The sequence below is a fragment of the Microtus oregoni genome, unplaced genomic scaffold, assembly GCF_018167655.1.
Source record: "Microtus oregoni isolate MIOR12 unplaced genomic scaffold, Mior012 000016F_ref0000370, whole genome shotgun sequence".
NCBI classification, from domain to species: domain Eukaryota; kingdom Metazoa; phylum Chordata; class Mammalia; order Rodentia; family Cricetidae; genus Microtus; species Microtus oregoni.
In genome coordinates this window covers 17,245,395-17,270,873 of record NW_024543075.1, presented here as the reverse complement: position 1 = coordinate 17,270,873, position 25,479 = coordinate 17,245,395, and the positions used below count along the sequence as shown (strand labels likewise).

The 25,479-nt window shown below is 49.5% G+C and overlaps 1 protein-coding gene, 1 long non-coding RNA gene and 1 pseudogene across 2 annotated transcripts; 2 read left to right on the top strand and 1 right to left on the bottom strand.

The window, feature by feature from the left end:
* Positions 1–436: 436 nt before the first annotated feature.
* LOC121457662 lies at positions 437–1,564 on the top strand (annotated as a pseudogene).
* Positions 1,565–20,423: 18,859 nt separating this feature from the next.
* On the bottom strand, positions 20,424–24,349 carry Bcl7c (BAF chromatin remodeling complex subunit BCL7C). The gene is made up of 6 exons (XM_041666979.1): positions 24,021–24,349; positions 23,478–23,556; positions 23,038–23,146; positions 22,794–22,955; positions 21,178–21,263; positions 20,424–20,621 (listed from the first exon to the last, which is right to left on the bottom strand). Exons 1-6 carry the CDS (start codon positions 24,110–24,112, stop codon positions 20,496–20,498), a joined length of 654 nt encoding a protein of 217 aa, XP_041522913.1. The 5' UTR covers positions 24,113–24,349; the 3' UTR covers positions 20,424–20,495.
* A 142-nt stretch (positions 24,350–24,491) lies between these two features.
* Positions 24,492–25,219, top strand: LOC121457910. The gene is made up of 3 exons (XR_005975792.1): positions 24,492–24,750; positions 24,862–25,002; positions 25,175–25,219. It is a non-coding gene; the product is annotated as an uncharacterized LOC121457910 (long non-coding RNA).
* Positions 25,220–25,479: the final 260 nt, after the last annotated feature.

Genomic DNA, 25,479 nt, shown 5'->3' with positions numbered 1-25,479 from the left:
CCATGGGCGAGGCTGCTCTTGGTCCTGCAGTAGGATAATGTCTACAAATCGGTTCAGTTCTCACTGTCAGGGACTGAACAGAACCTTCCCCTCAGACTCACATGTTGAAGTCCTAACTCCTAGTATTTCAGATAATTTGGATATAGGGTCTTTAATAATTGACAACTGAATTAAAAAGTCTTTAGGACCAACTTTAATCCTACATGATTGCTGAGGAAATCTGCACACAGAGCATGCCAAGCAAGACCGTGGGAAGATGTGAGAAAACAGCTAAGGAGAGAGCCTCTGAAGAAACCAACCTGCTCAAACCTTTCTTAGACGTCTAGTCTTGAGAGCTGTGCAGGGCACTTCAGTCGGAAGCCCTCTGAGGCCTCTGGGTTGGCACCGTGAGCTCCAATGGTACTAGGTATAGCCAGTTGGCCTCTACGCTCTCCTGATGGTTTCAGTTGAGTATGGCATGAAGGCCATGGGACTCAGTACAGCTATGAGCAGCATAAGTAAAGAGAGCATTGCCTTGGGGTAGAAAAGCTAGTCCTTTCCAAACTCCATGGATGAGGCTCCAATAAACGACTTTCTAATGCTAACCAACATGTTGGAATTATATATAAATAGGTTTGTTGGCAGATATCCATTTGTTAGCAGACATAACAAGAGAAAACACTGCCAACTTTAGATCTAACTTTGGCTGTAAGAATCCTCTAGAACATCTCACAGACGGAACAACCAGCCATACAGGCTTGTACATGCTACAGTGTTCTTAGACCTTTGGGCAAGTTCCATGTTGGGGGTCTTACAGCTCTATATGGTTGACCCCTCCAGTGTTTCATATGGTTATTGGGGCTGTGTCATTGGCAAAGGCAGGCAAGCTGTAAAGATGGCGTTCAAAGGCTTCAGCTGAAAGAAATGACCTGCCATGATGGAGCGCAAGAAGTTACAGGGGTGATTGACATCACAGGGGTGAGGTCAAAGACAAAGCTCTTGAACGAGAGCTCAGCTGGGCTGGTGAGATAACTAAAGGAATGTTATGGGATACTGTATCACACTGGTGATTGTGACTGTGTTGCTGATTTACCTTACCTGCCTGAAATACCTAATTGGTTTAATAAGAGCTGAATGGCCAATAGCTAGGCATGAGAGCAGAGGCGGGACTTCTGGGCAGAGATAGGAATTCTGGGATGGAGAGAGGCAGAGACGCCAGCAGGAGCCAGCAGGAAACCGAGGAAGTCAGACGTACAATATGGAGGAGAGGTAACGAGCCACACAGCAGAATGTAGATGACTAGAAACAGGTTAGTTTAAGTTATAAGAGCCAGCTGGGGAACAGCCTAAGCTAAAGGCCGAGCATTCATAACTAACAAAAAGTCTCTGTGTCGTTATATGGGAGCTGGTGGTCCCAAAAGAAAGTCTGACAACAAAGGAAGACATACATCGCCTCTAAAGCTGTAAGGAAGGAGGCAGAGAAACGTGCTAAATAATCTGTGACGGAAGATGAAGGAGGTGATGGCATCTTCAGCATCTACCTTTACCATTCTGTGGCCGCCCCTCATAACAGTTTCGTACCATGAACTACACATCCCCGCTAACCAATTTATGAAATGTTTGTCTTATAAACAACAACAAAAATAAGTTTCTGCTATAGAAGCCACTAAACTGTGTGTGGTACTTTGTCCTAACAGCCCTACCAGAGTGAGATGTTAGTCCGCCGGAAAGGACAAGACGGTCCTGAGCCACCTGCCTGTGTTGAAGCAACCTCATTTCCTATTCTGGCTACTAAGAAGCAATAAAGTGAGGAAAAAAATAAAAGTCAGGGCCAGAGAGATGGCTCAGTGGGCAAAGGTGCTTACCACTAAGCCCATGGACCTGAGTTCAATCCTGGGACCCACACAGCGGACGGAGAGAAACACCTCCCTTAAGCTGTCCTCTGATCTTCATACAATGATGTGGTAAACACACATGCACACAATCGTAATATTTTTTTTTAAAAAAATGTAACAGACATTAGTGGTTGAGTTTTTGATGCTGTGACAAAATTCCTGAGAAAAACAACTTAAAAGAAGAAAAGCTTAGCTGGGCGGTGGTGTCACAGTCCTTTAATGCCACCACTGAGGAGGCAGAGGCAGGGGGATCTCTGAGTTCGAGGCCAGCCTGGCCTACAGAGCGAGTTCCACTACAGCCAGGACTACACAGAGAAATGCTGTCTTAATGAAGATGAGGATGAGGAGGAAGAAACAACGTTTATTGTCTCACAGTCCACAGTCACTGTCACTATTGTTTCTGGATTTGTCTTGAGTCAGAGTGTCATGGAAGGGTACACGGTACGGAGGCATAGACCTGCTAACGTCATCTCACGGTGGGCAGGGAACAGAAAAGATAACCTCTGACGGTCAGTGACTCGGCCTTCCAGCTGGACCCACCCCAGAGTCCACTCCAAAGCGGGGCGCATCTCCAGGCCAGGCTAGAATACACAGCGGACACTTCACATGCAGATGACAAGGGCTGTGACACACAGGGGCTGCTTGTGTGCTCTGGTTAGAGTCCCTCACAGCTCATGGTTTGAGCAATTGGTCCCGAGCCAGCGGCACAGATCCGTTGGACATGAGGTCTGGTTGGCTATCACAGGCCTCCAAAGACAAGCCTTCAAGGATATCCGGCCTCCAGCCTAGCTCTGCTTCCTTTCCTTTCCTTTCCTTTCCTTTCCTTTCTCTCTCTTTGGTTCTCTCTCTCCCACTCCCTCCCTCCCTCCCTCTTTCTTTCTTTTTAGGTTTATTGAGACAGAGCTTCTCTGTAGCTTTGGAGCCTGTCCTGTGAAACTCACTCTGTAAACCAGGCTGGCTTCGAACTCAGAGATCCGCCTGCCTCTGCCTCCCGAGCACTGGGATTAAACCGGGGTTAAAGGCATGCAGCGTCACTGCCCAGCTAGCTCTGCTTTCCTGACCTACGGAGATGTGAAAAGCCTTTGCTGCAAGCATCTCCTGCCGTCAGCTTTGCCACACTCGCCACCAGGTTGGACTGAAACCGTGAGCAGGGACAATGCCTCCCTAAGCTGCTTCTATGGGTACTATTTCAGCGACCAGCAACAAGGAAGTAGCAAAAGACCAAGCCGATCTCAGGGCAGTAATGGCTCCAGCTGACATTAAGTTAAAGGCTATCATTATAAAATGGGCTTGGGGTGGGTGCTGCAGAGATGGCTCAGTGGTTAAGAGCTCTTACTCCTATTCCAGATGACCTGGGTTTGGTTCCCAGCTCTTATATAGTGGCTCACAACTGCCTGCAACTCCAATTCCAAGAGACCTAAGACCCTCTTCTGGCCACCAAAGGCACAAGGCACACACATAATGACAAAAAGTTCATATACATAAAATGAAATACATGAATATTTTTAAAGGAGAGAGCATTGGAGAGATGGCTCAGCAGTTAGGAGCACTGGCTGCTCTTTCAGGGGAACTGAGTTCCATTCCCAACACCCACATGGTCACTCACAACCATCTATAACTCTAACTCCAGGGAGCCTGGCCCCTTCTTCTCATCTCCACAAGAAAGTGGTACACAGACATACATGCAGACACAACAGTCATATACATAAAATCAAACAATAATTTTAAAAACTCTTGAATTGGTAACATACAATCAATCCCAGTACCGGGGAGGCAGAGGCAGGAGGATCTCTGTGAGTTCAAGTACAGCCTGGTCTACAGAGTGAGTTCCAGACCAACCAAAGATACACAGTGAGACTCTGTCTCAAAAATAAATAAATAAATGAATAAATCTTTTGACTCTGAGATGAGTCCTTCCATTGGCTGTCTAGAGGCAAGCACTGTCATTTGCACAGACACTGAGTCTCAACGGGCCAGGTCACAAGTGCCAAACAGAACAGCACGGACTGCAGCATGGGCTTGTTTCGGAGCCTTGACAAGCTCTGGTCCCTATGGGTAACTCCACTGGTGATATCCAGTATGTTACCTCTGATAGACAAATAGGCCTCCGAGAATCAGGTCTTTTTTTAGGGGGAGTAACCGTGTGAGATGCAGCTCTTGACTCTGACATTGGAGGGCTCATGTTCACAAATATGAAACTGCCTAATCCACAAGTATGAGCCCTGGGATTCTGCAGGGCACAGGTTTTCCTTTTGTAACCAAGGACGGCTTGAAACCCTTCTTTTGATTGATATACCTTGTATGGAAAAAAAGGGTCAGGACACTGGCTTCATACCAAATACCAAGAGCCATACTGAGTTGCTCCAAGAAAGATGTACTGATATGGCAGCTGCAATCGGTGTCATCACCTGATAGAGTTCGTGGTCATCTTCAATTATTCTCTCGAATCCGAGTAACTTCTCTCTGGACCAGACTGATGCATAGATGACAATACGCTCACATTAATTAATCTGTTTTCCTCGGAGACATGAAGTTTCCAAGCCTTTTACTGAAGCCTCCCTTGCTCCCACATTGGCTCTCAGTCTGTGGGTAACTTTGTTGCTCTTCTTCCAGCACCTTCTTTAAGACTGATCATGAGCTCAGAGCACAACATGAAGCTTGGTCAGCAGAGGGCGCTGGAGGAACACGGTAAGAGGAAGGCTCTGCTCCACCTGGTTCTGGTCCTGCTGAGCTTTCGTTTCTCTTGTCTTTGGTTGCAGTTTGGCTGGGCCTGTAGATGGGGACATCCTGGTGGTCCCCTTCCTTACATGGATGTCAGGAACAAAGAGCGCCCCCCCTTACCATGCCTCCTCTCCCAACATCCAAAACCCAGACCGTATCCCGCATTTGCAAGCACAGATTTCCGATGCTTGGACATCTCGGCACACACCGCACCTTGACCTGATGCTGCTTTCTCTAGTGCTGAGCTATGGCACAGCAGTCTTTCTCCAGCGCTCGGTTTCCATAGCAACTGTCTCATAAGCACTGGACCGCCTGTGTGTCTTGCAGCTTCTCCCAGTCTTGTGTCTCACTGAGAATGTGTGGCCGGTGCCTGAGTCCTGTACTGACATGTCTTTCAAAAGTCTTTGATCCCTTCCAGCAGGGCTGGGAAAGACACGCAGGCATTCCTCAAGCAGGTCACATGGGATGTCAGTCTGACTTTGTTAGAGCCCAGCACAGCACGCTTACCACAGCCCTCGGTTCCAGGAGCTCCACCTGACACTGAAGACGACATTCCACTGCTGAGGAACGTGAGTGACTAAGCTGTCGCATTCTTTCAAGTAAATCTGAGTCCTAACTCAGCTTTAGGGGTGGTGGCCAATCCTGATATCTGGAACTTTTTTTGTGGCTAAATCATTCAAATCATTTATTTATAATTCTTTTGTTTGTTTGGGGCAAGGTCTCACTATTACAGCCCAGATTGGCCTTGAACTTGTGATTTTCCTGCCTCAGTGTTCCAAATGCTGAGAATGTAACTGCTTGCCATGACACCCCAAAATATTCTGTATGCTAAACTTTCCCGTCACAGTTCTGCTTCCTGACTGTCTTAGTTAAGGTTCCTAGTGCTGTGCAGAGACAGCATGACCATGGCAATTCTTACAAAGGAAAATATTTAATTGGGGTGGCTCACTTACAGTTTCAGAGGTTCCGTCTGCTATCATCCTGACGGGGAGTACGGCAGCATGCAGGCAGACGTGATGCCGGAGTAGCTGAGAGTCCTACGTCTTATAGGCAACAGGAAGTCAACTGAAACACTGGGTTGTATCTTGAGCATAGGACACCTCAAAGCCCGCCCCCACAGCAACACACTTCCTCCAACAAGACCACACCCACTCCAACAAAGCCACACCTCCCACGAGAGCCACTCCTTATGAAATTATGGTGATCAATTATATTCAAGCCACCACACTGATTAAACCCTATTCTGATACTGGCAGGTCATAAAAAACAAACCTGGGGCCGGGCGGTGGTGGCACACGCCTTTAATCCCAGCACTTGGGAGGCAGAGGCAGGCGGATCTCTGTGAGTTCAAGGCCAGCCTGGTCTACATAGCAAGTTCCAAGACAGGCTCCAAAGCTACAGAGAAACCCTGTCTCCAAAGAAAAAAAAAGAAGAAGAAGAGATGGGGACCCGTTTGGTCACTTTGAGCTTGCACAGGGCTAAATTCTTTGCCAATAGAAAATGACACACCAGGAATACCAGCTGATCAAGCCGTGACCTACATGAGCTGGGAATTTTGCAGGTGATGAAGGATATTATGTTGGTGAGATTACCCTGGACTGTCCAAGTGATCCCCTTGAAGCCCAAGGGTCTCTAAAATCAGAGTTAGTTCTGGCTGGGATCAGAGGAGACATGACTTTGGAAAGGCAGATGCAGATGGTGAAGGAACCATGAGCCAAGGAGTCTACACAAGCCAGAAAGGGCAAGGACAGATTTCCCTTTAAGATTTCCAGAAAGGAATACACACAGACATGACCACACCAACAGAAACCAGGGTGGAACATCTGACCTACACAGCTGTAACGTAATAAATCTGTTTTTATTTGTTTGACCCTCCTGTCTCACTGCCCAGAGCGAGAGCTGTGACTGCAAGCATGGGTCACCAGCAGCCGCCACCCGTGCTGTGATAAGCCACTAAATATCACTAAATATATGACAGCTTATCACATCAACACGAAATGAATATAACTGGAAAAGGTGATTGTTTGCTTTGTTTTGAGACAGAGTTTCTTTGTGTGGCCCTGGAACTCACTTTGTAGGCTGAATTCTAATTCAGAGATCCTCCTGCCTCTGCCTCCCAAGTGCTGGGATTAAAGGCGTGTGCCACATCCCAGCTCTCTTTCTTACAGCCTCTATTTTACCTTCCTTTCTTCTCAGCTTCCAGGTCTCACTTTTAAAAAAAATGTCTTAGATATTATTTTACATGTATGGATGCTTTCCTACATGTATGTATATGCACCACATGTGTACTGGGTGCCTTCAGAGGCCAACCCCCTGGGACTTGAGTTACAGATGGTTGTGAGCCTTCATGTGGGTCTAGGAACTGAACCCAGGTCCTCTGCAGGACGAGCAAGTGCTCGGCACCACTGAGTCATCTCTCCAGATCCCCTGCCACACCTCAAATTGCAATCGTGACAGCGTTTTCACTGCCTGTGGCAGCTGACAGTCACAGGGAAAAAGTAAGAGGGGCACACTAGGCTTGAAGGGTGCAGAGGTGTGGCTGCAAATCCAACCCCTGCAGTGACCTGGTGCTGACCTTCCGAGTCCGTTGCTGTTCTGGGGTTAGTCTGTTTAGCTGGTTTTGAGATAGGGTTTTGTGTAGCCCACCCTGGCTAAAGGTAGTGTTTCAGCAGACACAGTGCACACCTGTGTCCCAGCTTTAGGGAAGCCAACACAGGAGGATGACTGTGCCAGACTCTGAGGCCATCCTTGGTAACATAACAAGGCCAAGAGAAAGCGGCCAGAGCAGGAAAAAACTCTGTACCTGCCATCTGCAGATCCCTGCTGACAACACCTAGTGTTTGCTATCCTTTGAGACATGGTTTCTCTGTGTTGCTTTGGAGCCTGTCCTGGAACTCGCTCTGTAGACCAGGCTGGCCTCGAACACACAAAGATCTGCTTGCCTCTGCCTCGTAAGTGCTGGGATTAAGGGTGTATGCCACCACTACCCAGTAAGCTTTACAGTTTTTAAATAATTTATTTAATTTTATTTTATGCGCACTGGTGTGAGGGTGTCAGACACCCTGGACCTGGGGTTACAGACAGTTGTGAGCTGCCATATAGGAGCAGGGAATTGATATTGGGTCCTCTGGAAGAGCAGCCAGTGCTCTTAGCTGCTAAGCCATGTCTCCAGTCCTGAGATTTAAAGATTTTTAAAGTGTGTGTGTGTGTGTGTGTGTGTGTGTGTGTGTGTGTGAGAGAGAGAGAGAGAGAGAGAGAGAGAGAGAGAGAGAGAGAGAGAGAGAGGAGAGAGCCAGGAACTGGACTCTGGCATTAGGCTTGTGCGGCAGCTGCTTCTGCCAAATGAGCCATCTTCATCAGCTCTGTATTTATTTTTTGAGACATGGTCTCCGTATGTAGCCTAGGATAGTCTCAAACTGGTGATCCTCTTACCATATATGGGCATGGCAGGGAGGATCTTCTTTCTACCTCAGAAATTGGAGGAAAGAGAGCAGAACCCTGGAGCTCTCTGGTGACCAACCTAACAAGACTGAGGAGTTCTGGGTCCAGTGGACGCCCTGTCTCAAAAAATAACCCGGAGAGGCATATGAAGAGGGATACACCACACACCACACGCACGCAAGCGTGCACTCTCTCTCACGCACACACACACTTTCTGTCTCTCTCTCACACACACTTTCTCTCCCTCTGTCTCTCTCTCGCATACTCTATCTCTGTCTCTGTCTGTCTGTCTGTCTGTCTGTCTCTCTCTCTCTCTCTCTCACACACACACACACACACACACACACACACACACACACACTCTCTCTCTCACACACACAGGGACCAGATAACAGTAGCTACTACTATGGGTGTAGCTCACAGGCAGGGTGCTAGCTTGCTTAGCATGTCTGAGGTCCTGGGTTCCATCCTGAGCACCGAGGGCGGAGGGCAGCTGGGGCAGGGGATGTAGCTCAGGTGGCCCTGGGTTCCATCCCCAGCACCACTGAAACCAGGAATCCTGAGACATCCTGAAATTCCAGCACTAGGAAGGAGGGGAAGAGTCTGTGGGAAGGAAGGGAAGAGTCTGTGGGAAGGAGGGAAGAGTCTGTGGGAAGGAGGGAAGAGTCTGTGGGAAGGAGGAGAAGAGTCTGTAGGAAGGAAGGGAAGAGTCTGTGGGAAGGAGGGAAGAATCTGTGGGAAGGAGGGAAGAGTCTGTGGGAAGGAGGGGAAGAGTCTGTGGGAAGGAGGGGAAGAGTCTGTGGGAAGGAAGGGAAGAAGAAAGCAGGGGAAAAGGAAGTGGAGGAGGGAAGGAGCTGACCCAGTCTCCAGAGCAGAGTTAGGAATCCAGGGCTGTGCTTAACAACTCTGCCTCAGTTCACTGGGCAAGGGAGTGGGAAAACACTCCACAAGCCAAACTAACTTTCTCAGGCCCACGTCCTGGACGACAGAAGGGTTATTAGAGGATCAGGTACCTGAACTGAACACCAGCTGTCCTCACCCAGCACAGCCTGGAAAACCAGGGCCCAGCAGGGCCTCAGATGCTGCCCAGGGCCACAGCGGTGGTTTAGGGAGCCAGTATGGGTGTGTGTGTGTGTGTGTGTGTGTGTGTGTGTGTGTGTGTGTGTGTGTCTGATCTGTACCAGTCAAGCTGCCGGGAAACCAAGGCCGACTGGGGTGAGCTCGCTTGTAGGAGCAGCTGCTCACCCTCTGCTCGGGCAGCTGCGCCACACCTGCCTATGTTTTCTGGTTCCGTAAAAGCTGAGCAGAAAACTGAGCCAGTCCCTCCCTCTATAAGCTCAACCCCTCCGAGGAGAGGCAGTCGATGGTTGGTTGATGAATCCATGAGCATCTTCCACCCGCTCCTTCCCAAGTTCTTAAAATTCATGAAAACTCTGACCAGGCTCATTGCAGATTTTACAACATGTTTGATTTTACTATTGCATTTCCTAAATAAACTCCCTCGAGTGGGCATACCAGTGCAAGAAATTCAAATATAGCAGTAAACGTAACGATGAAACAGCGAGGGACTGGATTAGAATCCCAGAGTTGTGGGAGGCTGGGTCCGGAGGATGGTTAGTCCAGTGTAGCCTGGACTACACAGCAAGAGCCTGCCTCACGACAACTGAGTCACAGATCCTCAGGCCTGGAACTTGACTCACAGTATTCCTGACGAAATTCATGCAGATGGCCCCACAATTGAGGAAAAGAACATTGGCTCATTGGCTCCACATTTTATTTGGGGTAGCTAAGATCTAGACAGGCAGTGAGACTTGTCCGAGAAGTACAAGTCAATCTGAATCTAAGAACAACCTCACCCCTGCTCTGCATCCCTATCCCATACCACTCAGGTCTGTTCTACCCACGGGAGCAGAGGACCAGACAGACAACCTCAAAGTCCACAAGTCCACAGCCAAGGGTGAGGGGACGGAAAGGTTATTGTGCTGTCTCTCTTCCGTGGGGACTTAGGGGTCACCAGTCAGTAACACCCCTACCTTCACAGCCTTACAGACACCCTGCTAACTGATGGCAGGCTTCTGCCAGTTGAAGAGTGTACGTTTAAGGACAAGTCTGACCTGGCCAAGTAACCACAAGATGAAGAACTACTAAACCGTGATGAGCGGGATGACCCTCGGCTAACACTCCATGATCACCTGATCTCTATGGAGAGCCTCCGAGAGGACAAAGATGGACACAACAGTAGCAGCTTGAGTGCACATATGTAGAGAGACAGACTCATATCTGAGGCCTAAAACTTGCTATGAAGCCAAGAATGACCACCCTGCCTGGCTTACATGATGTACGTCCGGGGATTGAACTCAGGGCTCCACGCATGTCAGGCAAACGCTGTTAGCCGAGCTACATCTCTATTGCCTCTAACCCTGACATCACAGGGGAAATGTAACCTGAGAACAAGGACTTCGCCAGTGAAGAAGATGGGCTCAGTCTTGTCTGTTTATCCTTAACACATGCATCCCTGGCAATCTCCTCTGATGAAACGTGACTGTCACCCACATTGTGCCCCGAAGGGCAGATGTGGCCTTCTACTGACAGAAGAAGGAAGAGACCCAACCACATGGGGAAGTACAGTGGCCTGCTCAGGATCTGACTTGGTTGGGAGGTCAAGGAACCACCCAGTAGGAGGTGCGACCCCAAGGCCTGAAAGGTAAGTGTTTGCTGGAAGCGGGGGCTTGGAAGAGCTTTCCAGCCAGAGGTATGGCAGGGGCTCAGTGACAGAAGCCCAGGCAGCTTTATTTTATTTATTTTATTTTTTTTTTTTGGTTTTTTCGAGACAGGGTTTCTCTGTGGTTTTGGAGCCTGTCCTGGAACTAGCTCTTGTACACCAGGCTGGTCTCGAACTCACAAAGATCCGCCTGCCTCTGCCTCCCAAGTGCTGGGATTAAAGGCGTGCGCCACCACTGCCCGGCCCAGGCAGCTTTAATACTTGGGTTTTTTTTTTTTTTTTAAATTGTGTTCACACGCCCCATGCTGGCCTCAAACTCACTGTACAGCTGAGGATGACTCTGAACACCTGACCTTTCTATTGAGATTATAGCTCAGCTTCAGTGTTAAAAGTTAGGAAGAAGCCGGGCGATGGTGGCGCACGCCTTTAATCCCAGCACTCGGGAGGCAGAGGCAGACGGATCTCTGTGAGTTCGAGGCCAGGCTGGTCTACAGAGCTAGTTCCAGGACAGGCTCCAAAGCCGCAGAAAGTTAGGAAGAAGTGCTAGGTGGTGGCGCATGCCTTTAATCCCAGCACTTGGGAGGCAGAGGCAGGTGGATCTCTGTGAGTTCAAGGCCTGGTCTACAGAACTGGTTCCAGAACAGCCAGGGCTACACAGAGAATCCCTGTCTCGAAAAAAACAACAAAACAAAACGAAAGTTAGGTAGAAAATTCCAGGGAGAGGAGCAAGAGAAGTGGGCAGGAGCCACATGCACAGGTCCTTGTCTGCTGTACTGAAGAACTTCGTGGATGAGCTCTATAGGTAAAGACATCCGGCATGGTGCCCGAGGGACCGGAGGAACGGCATTGCGGTACCCGAGGGAGTGGAGGGCAGTGGCAGTGTGGGGCCCAAGGGACCGGAGGACACGGCAGCATGGGGCCTGAGGGACTGGAAGACAGCTGTTACCAGAACTGAGTGAGAGGTGAGGCAGATGGGGCAGCAGCCTGAGGCCACACAAGGGACCAACACTAAAGGGGAAGAATTAAGAGCCCCAAACTTCATCCACATAGGAGTAGCCAGTATCCCTAGGCTCTTAGTGATAAAGCCTTCTGGGAAGCACACTCTATGTTTCAGAATTCCTTCTTTCAAGGGCAGTCAGGAGTCCAGATTTTTAATTGTTGTCAACACAGTCAAGACTATATAAACGAATCAAATCCTATATTCATAGGTCTAAAAGTCAAAGCACTTTAGTATTGCTTTGGGAGCTTTCAGAACACAAGTCCCAGGCATGGAACCATGAAGGTGTCCAGACGGAGTAGTAGTAGACCACTCTGAGGTTTAATAAACATCGATTAAACTGGCAAAATGGCTCAGTAGATAAAGGCATCGCCTCTAAGCCAGCATTTTTCCACCTGTGGGTCACAACTTCTTTAGGGGTCGTAGAACCCTTTCAAAGGGATTGCCTAAGACCACCAGAAAATATAGATATTTATATTATGATTCATAACAGTAGGAAAATTACAGTTATGAAATAGCAACAAAAATCATTTTATGGTTGGGGTCACCACAGCACAAACTGCATTAAAGGGTGGCGGCCTTAGGAAGGTGGAGAACACTGCACTAAGCCCGAGAACCTGAGTGCTATCCCCAGAACCCCTGTGGAGGAAGGACACCCCCAAAAGCTGTCGCCTGATCTCTACCTGCATACTGTGGCATTGCACACACAGACACGCGCGCGCGCGCGCGCGCACACACACACACACACACACACACACACACACACTATTAAACGCAGGGATGGTGATGTCTCAACAAGTGATGGTGCTTGCCACCAAACCTGATGACCTGAGTTCCGCCCTGGGTACCCATGAGGTGGAAGGAGAAAACCGTCTCCTTCAGGCTGCCCCCTGACCTCCATAGTATACCGTCCTGGGTACCCCATGTCCAGACTGTCCCCTGACCTCCACGGTGTACCGTCCTGAGTACCCCATGTCCTGGCTGTCACCTGACCTCCATGGTGTACCGTCCTGGGTACCCCATGTCCAGGCTGTCCCCTGACCTATATGGTGTACCGTCCTGGGCACACACATGTCCAGGCTGCCCCCTGACCTCCACTGGCGTCCACAGCCTATGTGCACGTGACAGCGCGTGCACAATACATAAATGTAAAGAGTCCACATCAACTGTAATAACAATCTGCTAACATCCCCCAGTATGAGTGCTAGACATATGCTCACCCTGCCATGAGCCTGGCCTCGCATGAACTTGCTTCCCATGTTCTCTTCTCCTCCCTTCAGCTCCAGAGACACCGACCTCGCTGCCAGGCACATCCTCGCTCAGGGTGGTCATTCTGGCCATCCCCTCTGCCCACGACACTATTTCCACAGACCTTCACAAGCTTTAGAGCCTCATCTCTGAGGTCTTCTTCAAACATTGCCCCAGTGGTGCCCCTTCTGACCTCTCTATTTAAAACTACAACTGCTTCTTTCTCCTCTCTCTCTTTCTGCATAAGTTTTCTAAAGTACCCCTACAAGCCACACACAATACTCCAATCAGCCACAAGCAGCATATATACCTGTCCCACAAGACTGTATCACCTGAAGACATAGATTTCTTACTTTGTGTTCACAGACTCTACAATGTCACACAGCAACGAAAATGCCCAAGATGCACTTGTCCAGATGCCTCCTCTTCCTTAGGGGATGATGCATGTCTCTCTGACTTCCTACCAGGCCCTGCAATGCCCTGGGAAGGCTCCCTGAAGGCAGGGTTCTTTCCTTCTTGTTAGAGTTACACCCCCGGAGCCCAGAACAGTGCCCGGGAGACAGTAAGTACACCGTAACTCCATGTCACCGATTCGGGAGACTCATCTGCCCTCACGGAGCATCAGGCTGATGCAGAGTCTCAGGCTGACCATACCATTGCAAGGCCCTCAGACAAGGAAGGTCCCACCTGGAAGGTCAAAGGGCAAGAGGATACCACAACTGTGAAGCCAAGGTTTGAAAGACAGGGGAACCTGACAGGGGAGCGGAGAGGAAGGGATTGTAGCATAGCAGAGAGAGGAAGTGAAGCCTCAGAGGTGAGACCATGATTCACGGCATCTGGGGAAGCAGTTGATGGTGTGCAGCAGCAGGGGCCGCATCCTCCATGGAAGGAGTCAGACAAGAAGGCTTGGTGGGGTGGCATGGTGGAGAGATGTGGGCCTGTGAAGGGCTGCCCGCTGCACAGCGGAGACACTCGGGCCAAAGGAGGCAAGAGTGAGCAAGAAACCCAGGAAGCTGCTGAGCATCTTTCCCAGCACTTAAAGAAAGCAGAGCAAGGCTGCGGACGTGGCTTAGCACGCACAAACCCCAGATTCAATCCTCAGCACTGCAGGGAACCAAGCATGGTGGTCCATGCCCGTGATCCAAGACCTGAAGCTTACATCCTAGACTACTGTCATGGCTCTTTCTGTTAACTTGACTACAACTGGAATCACAGGGACATCTGTGGCTGAGTTTTCCTCATTGGATCATTTGAAGTGGGAAGATCCACCCTAAACCCAGGTCATACCTTCTGGTGGTGGCCTATGTGAAGAAGATGGAAGAAGGAAGCTTCTGCTTCCTGCCCTCACTCTCCCTGGCAAGGTCACCCCTTCACTGATGTTAGAGACTCTGGGTTCCCAGTGTCTACTGAAGACCAGCTGAGACATCCAGCCACATGGGATCCCAACTACTGGATCCCTGGACCTTTCTGTCCAGTCTCTGGAGAACTGACTAACACGGCCTGTGGAACAGGGCGGTTGGTCTGGAGCAACAGAAGGATGAATGTATCTTTCCAGTTTGCTGAGTTACAGAAACCTCCGCTAGAAGCATGGAGAACAGTAAAAACCCATTTATGGACTCTTTGACAAATTATTGGTACAAATACATTGATTATCCTGACTCACCTGATTGTGAAAAGAAGGGAATTTAGTGACTCTCTATGTAAAACTTGGACAGTTTGGGGAAAAATGGAAAATAATGGCGCTGGTTGGTTGTTCCTAGCAACTCCAGATAAACTAACAAAGGAAAAGGATGAGCTCCATGATAAAACTGATAAGCTTCTTAGAATCTCAGGATAAGCTGATAAAGAAAAACAACAAACTCCGTGATAAAATTGACAGGCTTCTCCAGAAGCCCATAAACACCCTGAAGGTTCGAACCCTGTGTGTCCTGGAAGACAGTCTGCTCCCCAGCAGCCACAGAGCTCACATTGCAGAAAACCATGACAAAGCCCCCATTGTAAGACTAGTGGATTACGGAAATGCAAGCCCAAGCCGCTGGAGGGTCAGTGGTCATAGTCAGGATATCAGCTGGTAAAGAATGGGATCCTGTAACTCTCGGGGAGGTGTGTGAGAGGTCCCACTGAGGCTGAAAGCCTTGAACCTTCAGATTCTCAAGGGTTTGCTCTCACCTGAAGAAGGCTGTCCACCCTCAGCAGATGCAACCCCGCCCCCACCCCCTCCCAGAAACACTGCCTTTTCTGCCTTTGCCCGAGCATATCCATCCTTCATTGTCAGCTAAGCCAGCAGCGACTTTCCCTAAAAGAAATGCCAGGCAAGAGAACACTGATGTCCCCCAGGAGCCACTAATAATATGACTGAAGACCTATGACTTAAGGTCAGGCAGGCTCCTCGATGAGAGCTGGGAAGTGTAGTCCATGGAGAGATGAGCTGCACTACTAAAGAGCCTGGGGAGTCTGCTAATCCAGTCAAGCAGTAGTCTGGGGAACACGTGTGGGAAAATAGTGGAAGACACATAAAACTGGATTTCTGGGGTGAGTTGGCAGAGAGATGCTTCAGTAGTTAAGAGCACTGACGGCTCTTCGAGAGGACCCAAATTTGATTCCCAGAATCCACATGGCAGCTCACAACTGTAACTCACACATGTGGTACACAGATTAGATAGCTAGATGACAGATATATATATAGAGAGATAGATAGATAGATAGATAGATAGATAGATAGATAGATAGATATGTATATGCATATGGGGGGCAAAACACCAATATACATAAAATAAATTTTAAAAAAACTGGATCAGGCTGAGTTTATTGATACGGGATGGCTGAGTGGAAATTCTAGGTTTAATATGGAAGCTCGCACAGTTATAAATGACGGTGCACACCTTTAATCTCACAACTCAGGAGGCAGAGGAAGGTGGATCTCTGAGTTTGAGGCCAGCCTTGTCTGTAGAGTGAGTTTCCAGACAATCAGGACTACCCAGAGAAACCCCATCTCAAGAAACAAAATAAAACAAACAAAACAAAAGGTATTTTGGTAGTTCAAATAAGAATGGGCTCCATGGGCTCATGCATCTGAACGCTTAGCCCCCAGCTAACTGGTAAACTGTCTGAGATTAGGAGGGGTGGCCTTGTTGGAGGAGGGGTGCCACCGGGGATGAGCTTGAAGGTTTGCCCACCACATCACACTCTATGTCCCCCACCTGCCCGAGGACCAGGATGTAGTAGCTCTCAGCTACTTCTCCAGCACCGTGCTCCCTGCTGGGGTGAGAATGGACTGGCCCTCTGAAATAGTAAGCGAGACTCCAATTAAATGCTTTCTTTTCTAAGAATTGCCTTGGTCACGGAGTCCTCTCACAGCAATGGAACGGTGTCTAAATTGCCTTCACATGTATTCATTCCATCAGCTCTGCTCCTCTAGAGAACCCTGACTAATAAAGCTACATCATAACAGGATGGAGACTTAGGACATGCTGGCTCAGGAAAGGGGACTAGGGATGGGGACATTGATGGGCACAGGAAATGAAAGGATAGGTGGATAAGAAAATGAAACAAAGGCCCACGGGACATTCGGGGGTTGTGTGGTGCCCACGTAGATAACTGCATCCATGGAAAGCCTGAGAAAGCTTGGGAAAGAATAAAGCATGTTTTCTTGGTAGCAGCAATTTCTCGGGTCTGCTCTGCTTGCTAGAGGCAAGCAAGCACTCTCATCTAAGAGACACTTCCTGACTCAGCTTTAGCTGCAAAACCTTGCAGCTCTTTAAAGAGGTCCTGCCAAGAAACACTTAAATAGTGTTGATAAAAATCTGACTGCATGCTTTTTGGTTTTCAGCTGTAGCAGGAAAAAAGCTGCGCCGTTTTAAAATGCCAGCTTTCTGGGCTGTCCTGCCAGGGCAAACTCTGACTCTTTCAAGCAGGCGGTCCTGACTACGGAGCTTTCCAGTGTTGTTTAACACTGTTGCAGCTTGCTTGCTGGCAAGGACCTTGAAATGCCATAGAGTTGTGGCAATAAAACGTGGCTACAGTCAGTACCCCAGCCATGAGGCTGAAATCTTGAAAAGCTAAGGAATGGGCTGGATCTAGCCGTAAAAGCCACAGCTTTAACCCTCTCCTTAAAGACTCACATAGAAAAAGAGAGATACACAGTAAAGAGAAATCCAAAGGGGGAAAAAAACACTTCTAAATGTTTTACAGTGTGTTAAAAATATATGCAGGCTTAAAAGAAAAAAAGGTTAAAGTTCTTAAAAAGAAAGAAAGAGAGTAGTTGGGTGTGGTGGTACACACCTTTAATCCCAGCACTGGGGAAGCAGAGACAGATGGATCTCTGAGTTCAAGGACAGCCTGGTCTACAGAGGAAATTCCAGGACAAAGATACACAGAGAAATTGTCTCAAAAAGCCAAAAGTTCAAAGTAAAAATAAAAGAAATAGACGTTAAAGTAAAGCCACATAAAGATGGAAAATACACAGAGAGTCTGGATACTATATGCTCTCTTTGAATTGTTTGAATGCTGAGGAAGGAGCAACAGCTGCTAAAAGATATTTGCTTATAAATGCTGCTGAATTAATCCAAGATAAGTATTTTAAAAATACCTTGGCTTCAAAATTGAAGTCAAAAGGTATGTTACTTTGGAGAAGAGGATTTGCTTTTGTTTCCACAGAAAATGAGAGGCTGTGGATTTATTCTGAGATAAGAAAAATCTAGTTTGATCAAGGAGGACCAACTGAGAAATCTCCAGTAGGAACAGATGGCCCAGATGTCTGAGCTCTACATCCAGAACAGATTCAAGACTGCTGCCTGAGATGATCAAAACTCACAGGATACTTCAGTCAGGACTTAATTATAACTCTAAATTTTCTTTAGATCCCCATAAGATTATCAGTGCCCCCAACCAGCAGGAAGTAGCCTGGAAAACTATACCCACATTCCCAGCACCCACATGGCAGCTAGAAACTTTAACTCCAGTTTTAGGGTATCTGCCAGCCACTTCCAGTCACCTCAGGCGCTGCACACACTCAGTGATGGACATGCTTAGGCATACATGCTGGCAACACACCCACACACATAAAATTAAGAAACTGAAAACAGACAGTGAAATTCAATCCCAAAACTTGAATTTTACAAGGCACTTTACAGTTTTGTAGAGCATTTACATGACTTCATAGTGTCACCTCAGGAAATAGAGATGACTCACAAACCCAGAAAATTGCTGAGATTACTTCATCTTGATTATTGACCGCTCAGAGATGTCCATCCTAAGCCCCAGCATCCGTGACCTTACACGACAATGGGAGAGACGTCCATCTTAAGCCCCAGCATGTGAGCATGTGACTTTACATGACAATGGGATTTTCAGATGGACTAAGTTCCAAGATGGGGGGCTGACCCTGTATACCTGGGAAGGCCAGCATGATCGTAGGGGCCACATGAGTAGCAGGAGGGCCAGAGAAAGTGATGCAATGACAGAAGCAGAAAGGCAGAATGGTTGGTTAGGTGGGGTGGAAGAGAGAACAATGCCACAGTCTGAATCCATTCCTGAATGCAAGTAGCTTCTAGGAGCTGCAAAAACCAAATTTTCCTGGAGAGCCTACTAGGCTCCCGACTCTGACCCAGCGACACTGACCTTGGACTTCTGACCTTCAGACTGATGACACTGTAAATCCCTGGTCATTTGTTTCTACAGCAATAGGAACGCACACAATCGCAACCCTGCTGCAGCCTCCTAGCCTGTCCAGGCTTCACTATCACTGAAGCAGACACTGTGACATTTTTAAAAGATTCTATCCTAAACCTCAATCTCTCCTTTTATTAAAAACTAAAACAGGGCTACCTCACCTGATCCTGCTTCTCTGACAAGTACAGACTGAGGAGTGCTTGTTTGGTTGAAGTTTCTCATGGGGCGCTGACCAGGGATGGGGTGGAGTGGGGGGGGGGGGGCTGCAGCCTAGTCATTACCCCGTTTGTCCAGTGAACAAAGTAAGAGTCGGAGAGTAGAGACCTAGAGCCACATAGACAATGACGGAGGAACTTGTAGGCAGAAACTGCTTTTTCGTTTCCTGACTTCTCAGACCCAAATAATCACACAGAAACTATATTAATTACAACACTATTCAGCCAATAGCTTAGGTGTCTTTCTAGCTAGCGCTTATATCTTAAATTAATCCATTTCTATTATTATATATTTTACCATGAGGCTCGTGATTTGTTATCTCTTGTTTCTTGGGCAGCTACATGACGTCTCCCTGACTCTACCTTCTTTCTATTTCTCTGTTTGGATTTTCTGCCTGACTTTGCTCTGCTAAGTCATTGGCCAAAATGATTTTATTCATTAACTAATAGTAATAAAACATATTCACAGCATACAAAGGGGAATATTCCCACATCATTTCCCCTTTTCTGTCTAAATAAAAAGGAAAGTTAACTTTAACATAGTAAAATAATATATATACAAAACAGTTATCAAGCAAGAATTATAATTACAATATTTAGTGTATTTACATTTGGCAAATTAAGGAAAATGCTCTATTATCTACCCTATCTTTGTGAATCTAAAGTTTTATATCTAATTTATCTTTTATCATAACTAAGAAAAACTATAACTATCATCTTCAACTCTTCAAAGACCCCAGAAGAACATAATGTTACTTAAGTAAAGAGGAAGTACATTGTAAGAACTTCCAAAACCCTAGAATTAACAGAGACCTCTCGCTGCCTGGACAGTCAGGAACTCAGAATCCTCCTGCCTCAGCCTCCTGATTACAAGTGTAAGCCACCATGCCCAGCCCTATCATCTACTCTGAAGCATTTGCTAGGCTTATTGTATTCCCAGTGCTAAACTGGGCGTGGCTGGGAACCTACTTCAGTTCTTGAGAGGCCTGCAGCCTAAAGGACAGAAACACAGACTCACAGTCCCCAACAGCCAGATATATGCTAAGACAAAGAGCAGGAAGCTTAAAGGGCTATGGGAACTCAAAGGAGACGATGTTGATGGAGCCTAGAACCAGGGAAGGCATCTAAGAGGAGGTGACAATTGCACAAGAGACGAGAGAACTCAGCACAGAAGTTTGGCCCTAGAGTTTCCCATGGAAGGGAAGGTTCCCTAGAGACAGGATGCTGTAGCTTCCTGAGGGCAGGGAAAAAGCTGGGTCCTCCCAGGCCTCTCCACCCCTCTAGGCCTGTGCTCCTATAAGTGAAATGGGAGATGCAATATCTTCTGGGCCTGGGGAGGGAAAAGTTGGTAAGGAAGGGCAAGGTGGGAGAGCAAGGGAGGTGAGGTCCTGGCTCACGCCCTCCCCGCTTACGTAATCATGGTGTGATACAGGTCATCTCAGAGCCTTGGTGAAACCACCTGAGGAACAGAGCATGAGCCAAAACTGTCTCCAAAGACCCTCCCCAGCCGGGACAGGGAAATGACATGACACGAAATTACAAAAGGGTCTTTATTTAGAAAAAGCCAAAGGGGCCCTGGGAGCAATGGGACAGGAGGCAGGCAGCTTCTCAGGGGTCAGGGGCATTTGGACAGATGCGCTTGAGTGGGGGGGCGCCCTCCGAGTCCTCTGTGTCACCCTGGGCTGCCTCAGGGACAGGTGGCACTGGCTCAAAGACAGGGTAAGCTTCGGGGGCCTGAAGAGGAAGGGCGGACAGGTGTGAGCTCCACTCTAACCCAGAAGTACAGCCTCCTAGCCTCTGCCTTTTCCACTCTATTCCCCTGGGGACCCAGAGTCTGGCCCAGGACCAAGTGAACAAAAATGATGGCAACGCTATTTGGGGGAAAGAATTTGATTTTTTCTGGGAAGGGAATCAGGTAGTCCTTGTAGGGAAAAGCAAACCTGACAGCTCAGGATATGTGTCTGTGTGATGTGGGGGCCCAGGCTCTCCGTGCACACTTAGAAGGTGAAGCAGCACCAAGCTGCACCCTGAGCCTAGATTTTTGTTTTTTAATCTGTGGAGGAACACCAAGTTCATCGCAGGCTTCCAGAGCTCTTAAATCAGCCATGATTCAGCCCTCAGGATGGTGTCTCTAAAACACTCCTCTTTTTACCCAAGAATTCAACCTCAGCTAAGACTTTCAGTGGGTTCTAGGTCCATATCTCCCTCCTGGACCCTAGAATGCAGACTCCCTGTGCCCCCAGAACCCCATTCCCCACCAGGTCAAAGTCCAGTCTCTGGCCTCGCTCACCTCAGCTTCCAGCAATTCTGGAACAGGCTCCTCCTTGGTCAGCTTCGGGGGGTCATCAGTACCGCCTGCGGGTGTGTCCCCTGGGTCTGTAATGCGAAATGAACAGACACCTCCTGAGCAGAGGCTCTGCGCCAGGATAACAAACCAGACCGGGGGCAGAAGAAACGGGCAGGTACCAATCACACAACACAACACTGTGGGAGCCAGAGGAGGGCACCAAGATGCCAAGAGGGGGGAGATTCAGGTTGGGTTTTGTTATAGTTGGGAGTGAGCCAGGAGACAAGCAGAGAGAGGGAACAGAATTTAGGCAGAGGGAAATACATGCTTGGTGACCACAGATTCTATGTTGTACTAAATCCACATCCTGACCTTAGGCAAGCTATTTCTCTGAACCTCAATGGAATCACCTGCAGAATGGGAACAGTGACAGTAACACAAGAGACTGCAGTGAGGGTCAAAGGAAGCCTTTAGCACATAGTATGTGTGCTAGCGAGAATCTTCATTCATGCATTCACTCATTCACCCACTCATTGTGGGAATAGAAACGGGGCTCGGGGCCTCAGCCATGCCAGACAAGCTTTCTGCCACGGAGCTGGATTCTCTACCCTATCATCTTATCAGCCATGCCAGACAAGCTCTCTGCCACGGAGCTGGATTCTCTACCCTATCATCTTACATGAACAGAGGTTTCCGGAACAATCTACACACGGTCCTGAGACTCAACCATGTCATGGTATTCGTGGCGGGGGAACAGTTCCTGTGGCCACAGTTTGTTAAGGCCCCAGAGTCCAACTAAAGAACCAGAGGCCCGGCGGAGCCACTGAAGGATCTGAAGCAGGAAAAGAATCTCTCGGAATCTGTGCTTCAGGAAAAGCCATCCGCAGCTGCGTGGCGGCCACTAGGGACAGGGACGGAGGCCAGAGCAGGCACAAGTGAGCAATGAGAAGACAGGACCAGAGACACAGAAATCAGCCACACCTGGGAAGCAGTACTGACCAGACAGGGGGCCGACTACATGAAGACAGAGAAGCTGAAGAGGGCTCAGGCCCAGGGTGTTGGCTCACTGGCTCTGTAAGTCTGGATGATGGGCTCCTCGTACATAAAGAGGAATCATAATAGGATCATCGCTCCCAGAAAGTAACAGTGGAGATTAAATGAGAAACCGAAAAGCAAGCGTTGACGTGCTCAGAACACCTAGCAGGGGCTTTGTTAGCCGGTACTCTATTGCTACTAATCGCTCTGTCAGAGTTATTTATACTCCGAACAAGTATTTACTGAACGTCTATTATGTATCCATTGGTGTTCTGATGTCACAGGAATGGACAACATCAGTATGGCTGGCGCGAGATGATAACAGGAATGACAATAAGCAAGCAAAGAAATAAATCTGCGTAAAAATTGCAGACGGTGATACGCTACCTACAAAGACAGACTCAGCCAGAGGACTGGACAGCAGCTGGAGCAGCTGGATGTAATTTCTGCCAGGGATAGGAGAGGTTCCCCCCACCCTCAGGGGGAGCAGGACCAGGGAGAGAGGACATTGACATAGGTACAAGGACAAGATGGTGGGTTCAACTTTCAAGAAGGGAGGGCTCCTAAGAGCCACCTGGTCCTACCTCTCTCTTGGCCCAGCTGTGGGGGCTGAGTATCTTCTGCAATCGCTTCTGGGGGTCCAGTGGGTGACCCAGGGCGGCTGGGCTGGGGAGTCCCCCCAGGGCTGGGCTCTGTGCCTTTCTGCAGTGAACCTTCTGAATGGAAACTCTGGTTGCTGTTCTCATCTGCGGAAGCAAAAGCCAAGTTGGTTGGCCAGAGGGCCTCCCAGTAGCTTCCTTCCCTCCTCATTCCAGAATCTGCACATACCGTTGAGATCCAGCAGGATGAGGGGGCCACCCGCCCTGGGACTGGTGCCCCTGCCGCGTCTCTCCCGGCCACGGGATCGCTCTGCCCCGCCTCCTGCCCGCCGCCGCTCCTGGGGGTTAGAGGGGTAAGGTCAGAGCCAGCTGTCTGGTGTGCACTTACAAATCCCCTCAATACAAATAAAGAAACCTAGCCTTAGAGAAGCAAGAGGCGCTGTCTCAGGTTATGTAGGCTGAGTTAGGTCTTGAACTTGGAGAGGGTGGGGGCGTGTGTGTGTGTGTGTGTGTGTGTGTGTGTGTGCATGCGTGCGCTAATAATCGTTACCATCTGCCTGAGCTCCACACTGGAGTCTCCAAGCCAACTGAAGGTGGAGGCCAAGGTGGGGATGGAAATTGTCTGAGGTTGCACAGATGCAAGGCTTGTTGGGGGTTGGGCTTGCTCACCTCCTCCTGGGGATCCACCACAGGCACCCACTTGAAGATTCGAAGGGAAGTGTCACCCACAGTCACCCAGCGCTTCTCCCTGTGGGAGGGCAGGAGACTGGGTTAGGAAGAACACCATAGAGCAGGGGGTCAGGGAGATGTGCTAGGGTAAGGGAAGCTTCGCTAACGTCACAGAAGCAGAAAGTGCCCTGTAAAGACCAGGGCATAGACGGATATAACTTGGAGCTGCGGTTTTGCAGAAACCTGGGGCACTCAGCAGGGCGCCACCAAGGCCTGGCAAGGGACTCTGGCAATGAAGACCCGGGGCCGAGCTTGCAAGAGTGTCAAAGCTTCAGGGGGCGGGGCATAGATGAGGGCTCCCGCTCTGGGAAAGCACCACTCCGGACCACGCTTTGTAGACCTCTGGGAATTGCCGGGGAGAAGGGGGGGTGGGGGCAGGCGATTCTGAGCACAGCTGGTGGGCGGGGGCAGCTGGCCAGGAAAGGGCGGACGCGTTTGGAGGAGGTGGCTCGGCTGTGTCCCTGGCCCAGGGGCAGCGCTCACCATCTCCGGACCTTCTCGATGGTCGCCATCACCTTCTTGATGTCATCTTTGGCCCGGCTCCGGGTCTCGGCCCGCACGGTCCGGCCGGCCATGCTGGCGGGGCTGGGGCCGGGACTGAGCCCGTGGTGGGACGGCCTGCGGTCCGGCGATCTCAGGCTGCGCGCCAGGCCCCGGCGCCGTTCTTTCGGCCTGCCGGCCCTCCGGGAGTTGGCCGCGCCCTCCCTCGCTCCCCAACGCCTCCGCGCGTCCCCGCCTGGCTTCCTGCGACCGCGCCCCGCCCCGGCCCGTCCCCGGAGCGGCCCGGGCGGCGCGGGCAGCTAGAGCCCCGGCCTGGAAGCCCGGCCAGCCCCGCCCCGGCCCGGGCCCGCCCCTCGGGGCGCACGGACGCACAGCGCCCTCTGCCAGCCGCGGAGAGGGAGAACCGGGGGGCAGCTGTGCGGCTGGACGCGCGCGGCCCGAGCGAGGCGGTGCGTTCCGGCCACGTGGGCACAGGGGTGCGCGAGAGGGACTGTCCTGGTGTGCGTCCGCGGCGGGTGGGCGTCCCTGAAATGCTGTGTGCGCGCGCGTCTGCCCTCTCCAGGCTGCTGGATTCTACGCTGCCCAACTTCACTTGTTCATCCATTCATTCAAGTCTCATGGACAGTGCCAAGTGCGTGCCAGACTTTCGAGTGGGGAGCGGGCCTCCTCAGCCAGAATGGCGGAAGTGAAAAAGACATACCGTGTAGATGAGGTAGCAGAACAACTTGGCATTCCTTGAATCGGGGAACGTACTTGGTAGAGATACTTTGGGAAACTGGCAGTTTTCCAGTAAAGCTAAACTTATGCCAACCCGGTCTCCCAGCAATTCCAGTCCCAAGCTGTCAACGCCCAACCGAAGAAAAACGTGTGCTGTCTAGTTTTTTTGTCTGTTCGACACAAACTAGAGTCATTTGGGATGAGGGAACCTTGATTGAGAAAATGCCTCTTTTATGCTGCCCTGGAGGTAAGTTTGTGGGGCATATTCTTGATTAATAATTGATGTGGGAGAGCCCAGACCACTGTGGGCAGTGGCCACCCCTGAGCAGATGGGTCCTGGGTACTCGAGGAAAGCAGGCTGAGCAAGCCTTGGGGAATGAGCCAGGGTAAGTAGCGTTACTTCCTGGCCTCTGCTTCAGTTCCTTCCTCCAGGTTCCTGCTTTGAGTTCCTGCCCTGACTTCCCTTCATGATGAACTGGCTGTAACTGTAAGCTGAAATAAAGCCTTTCCTCCCTAAATTGCTTTTGATTGTTTGATTTATCAAAGCAATAGAAATCGCAACAGGACAAAATGCTCCTGTATGAACACCAAGACCCAGATACTGTTTGTAGCTCTTTTCACAATCTGGGAGCAACTCCTCAACAGAATGGAATGAAAAACCAGTTATAACCTGCTTACACTGTGGTCACAGACACAACAACCAGAATGACAAAGCCCTGCTATG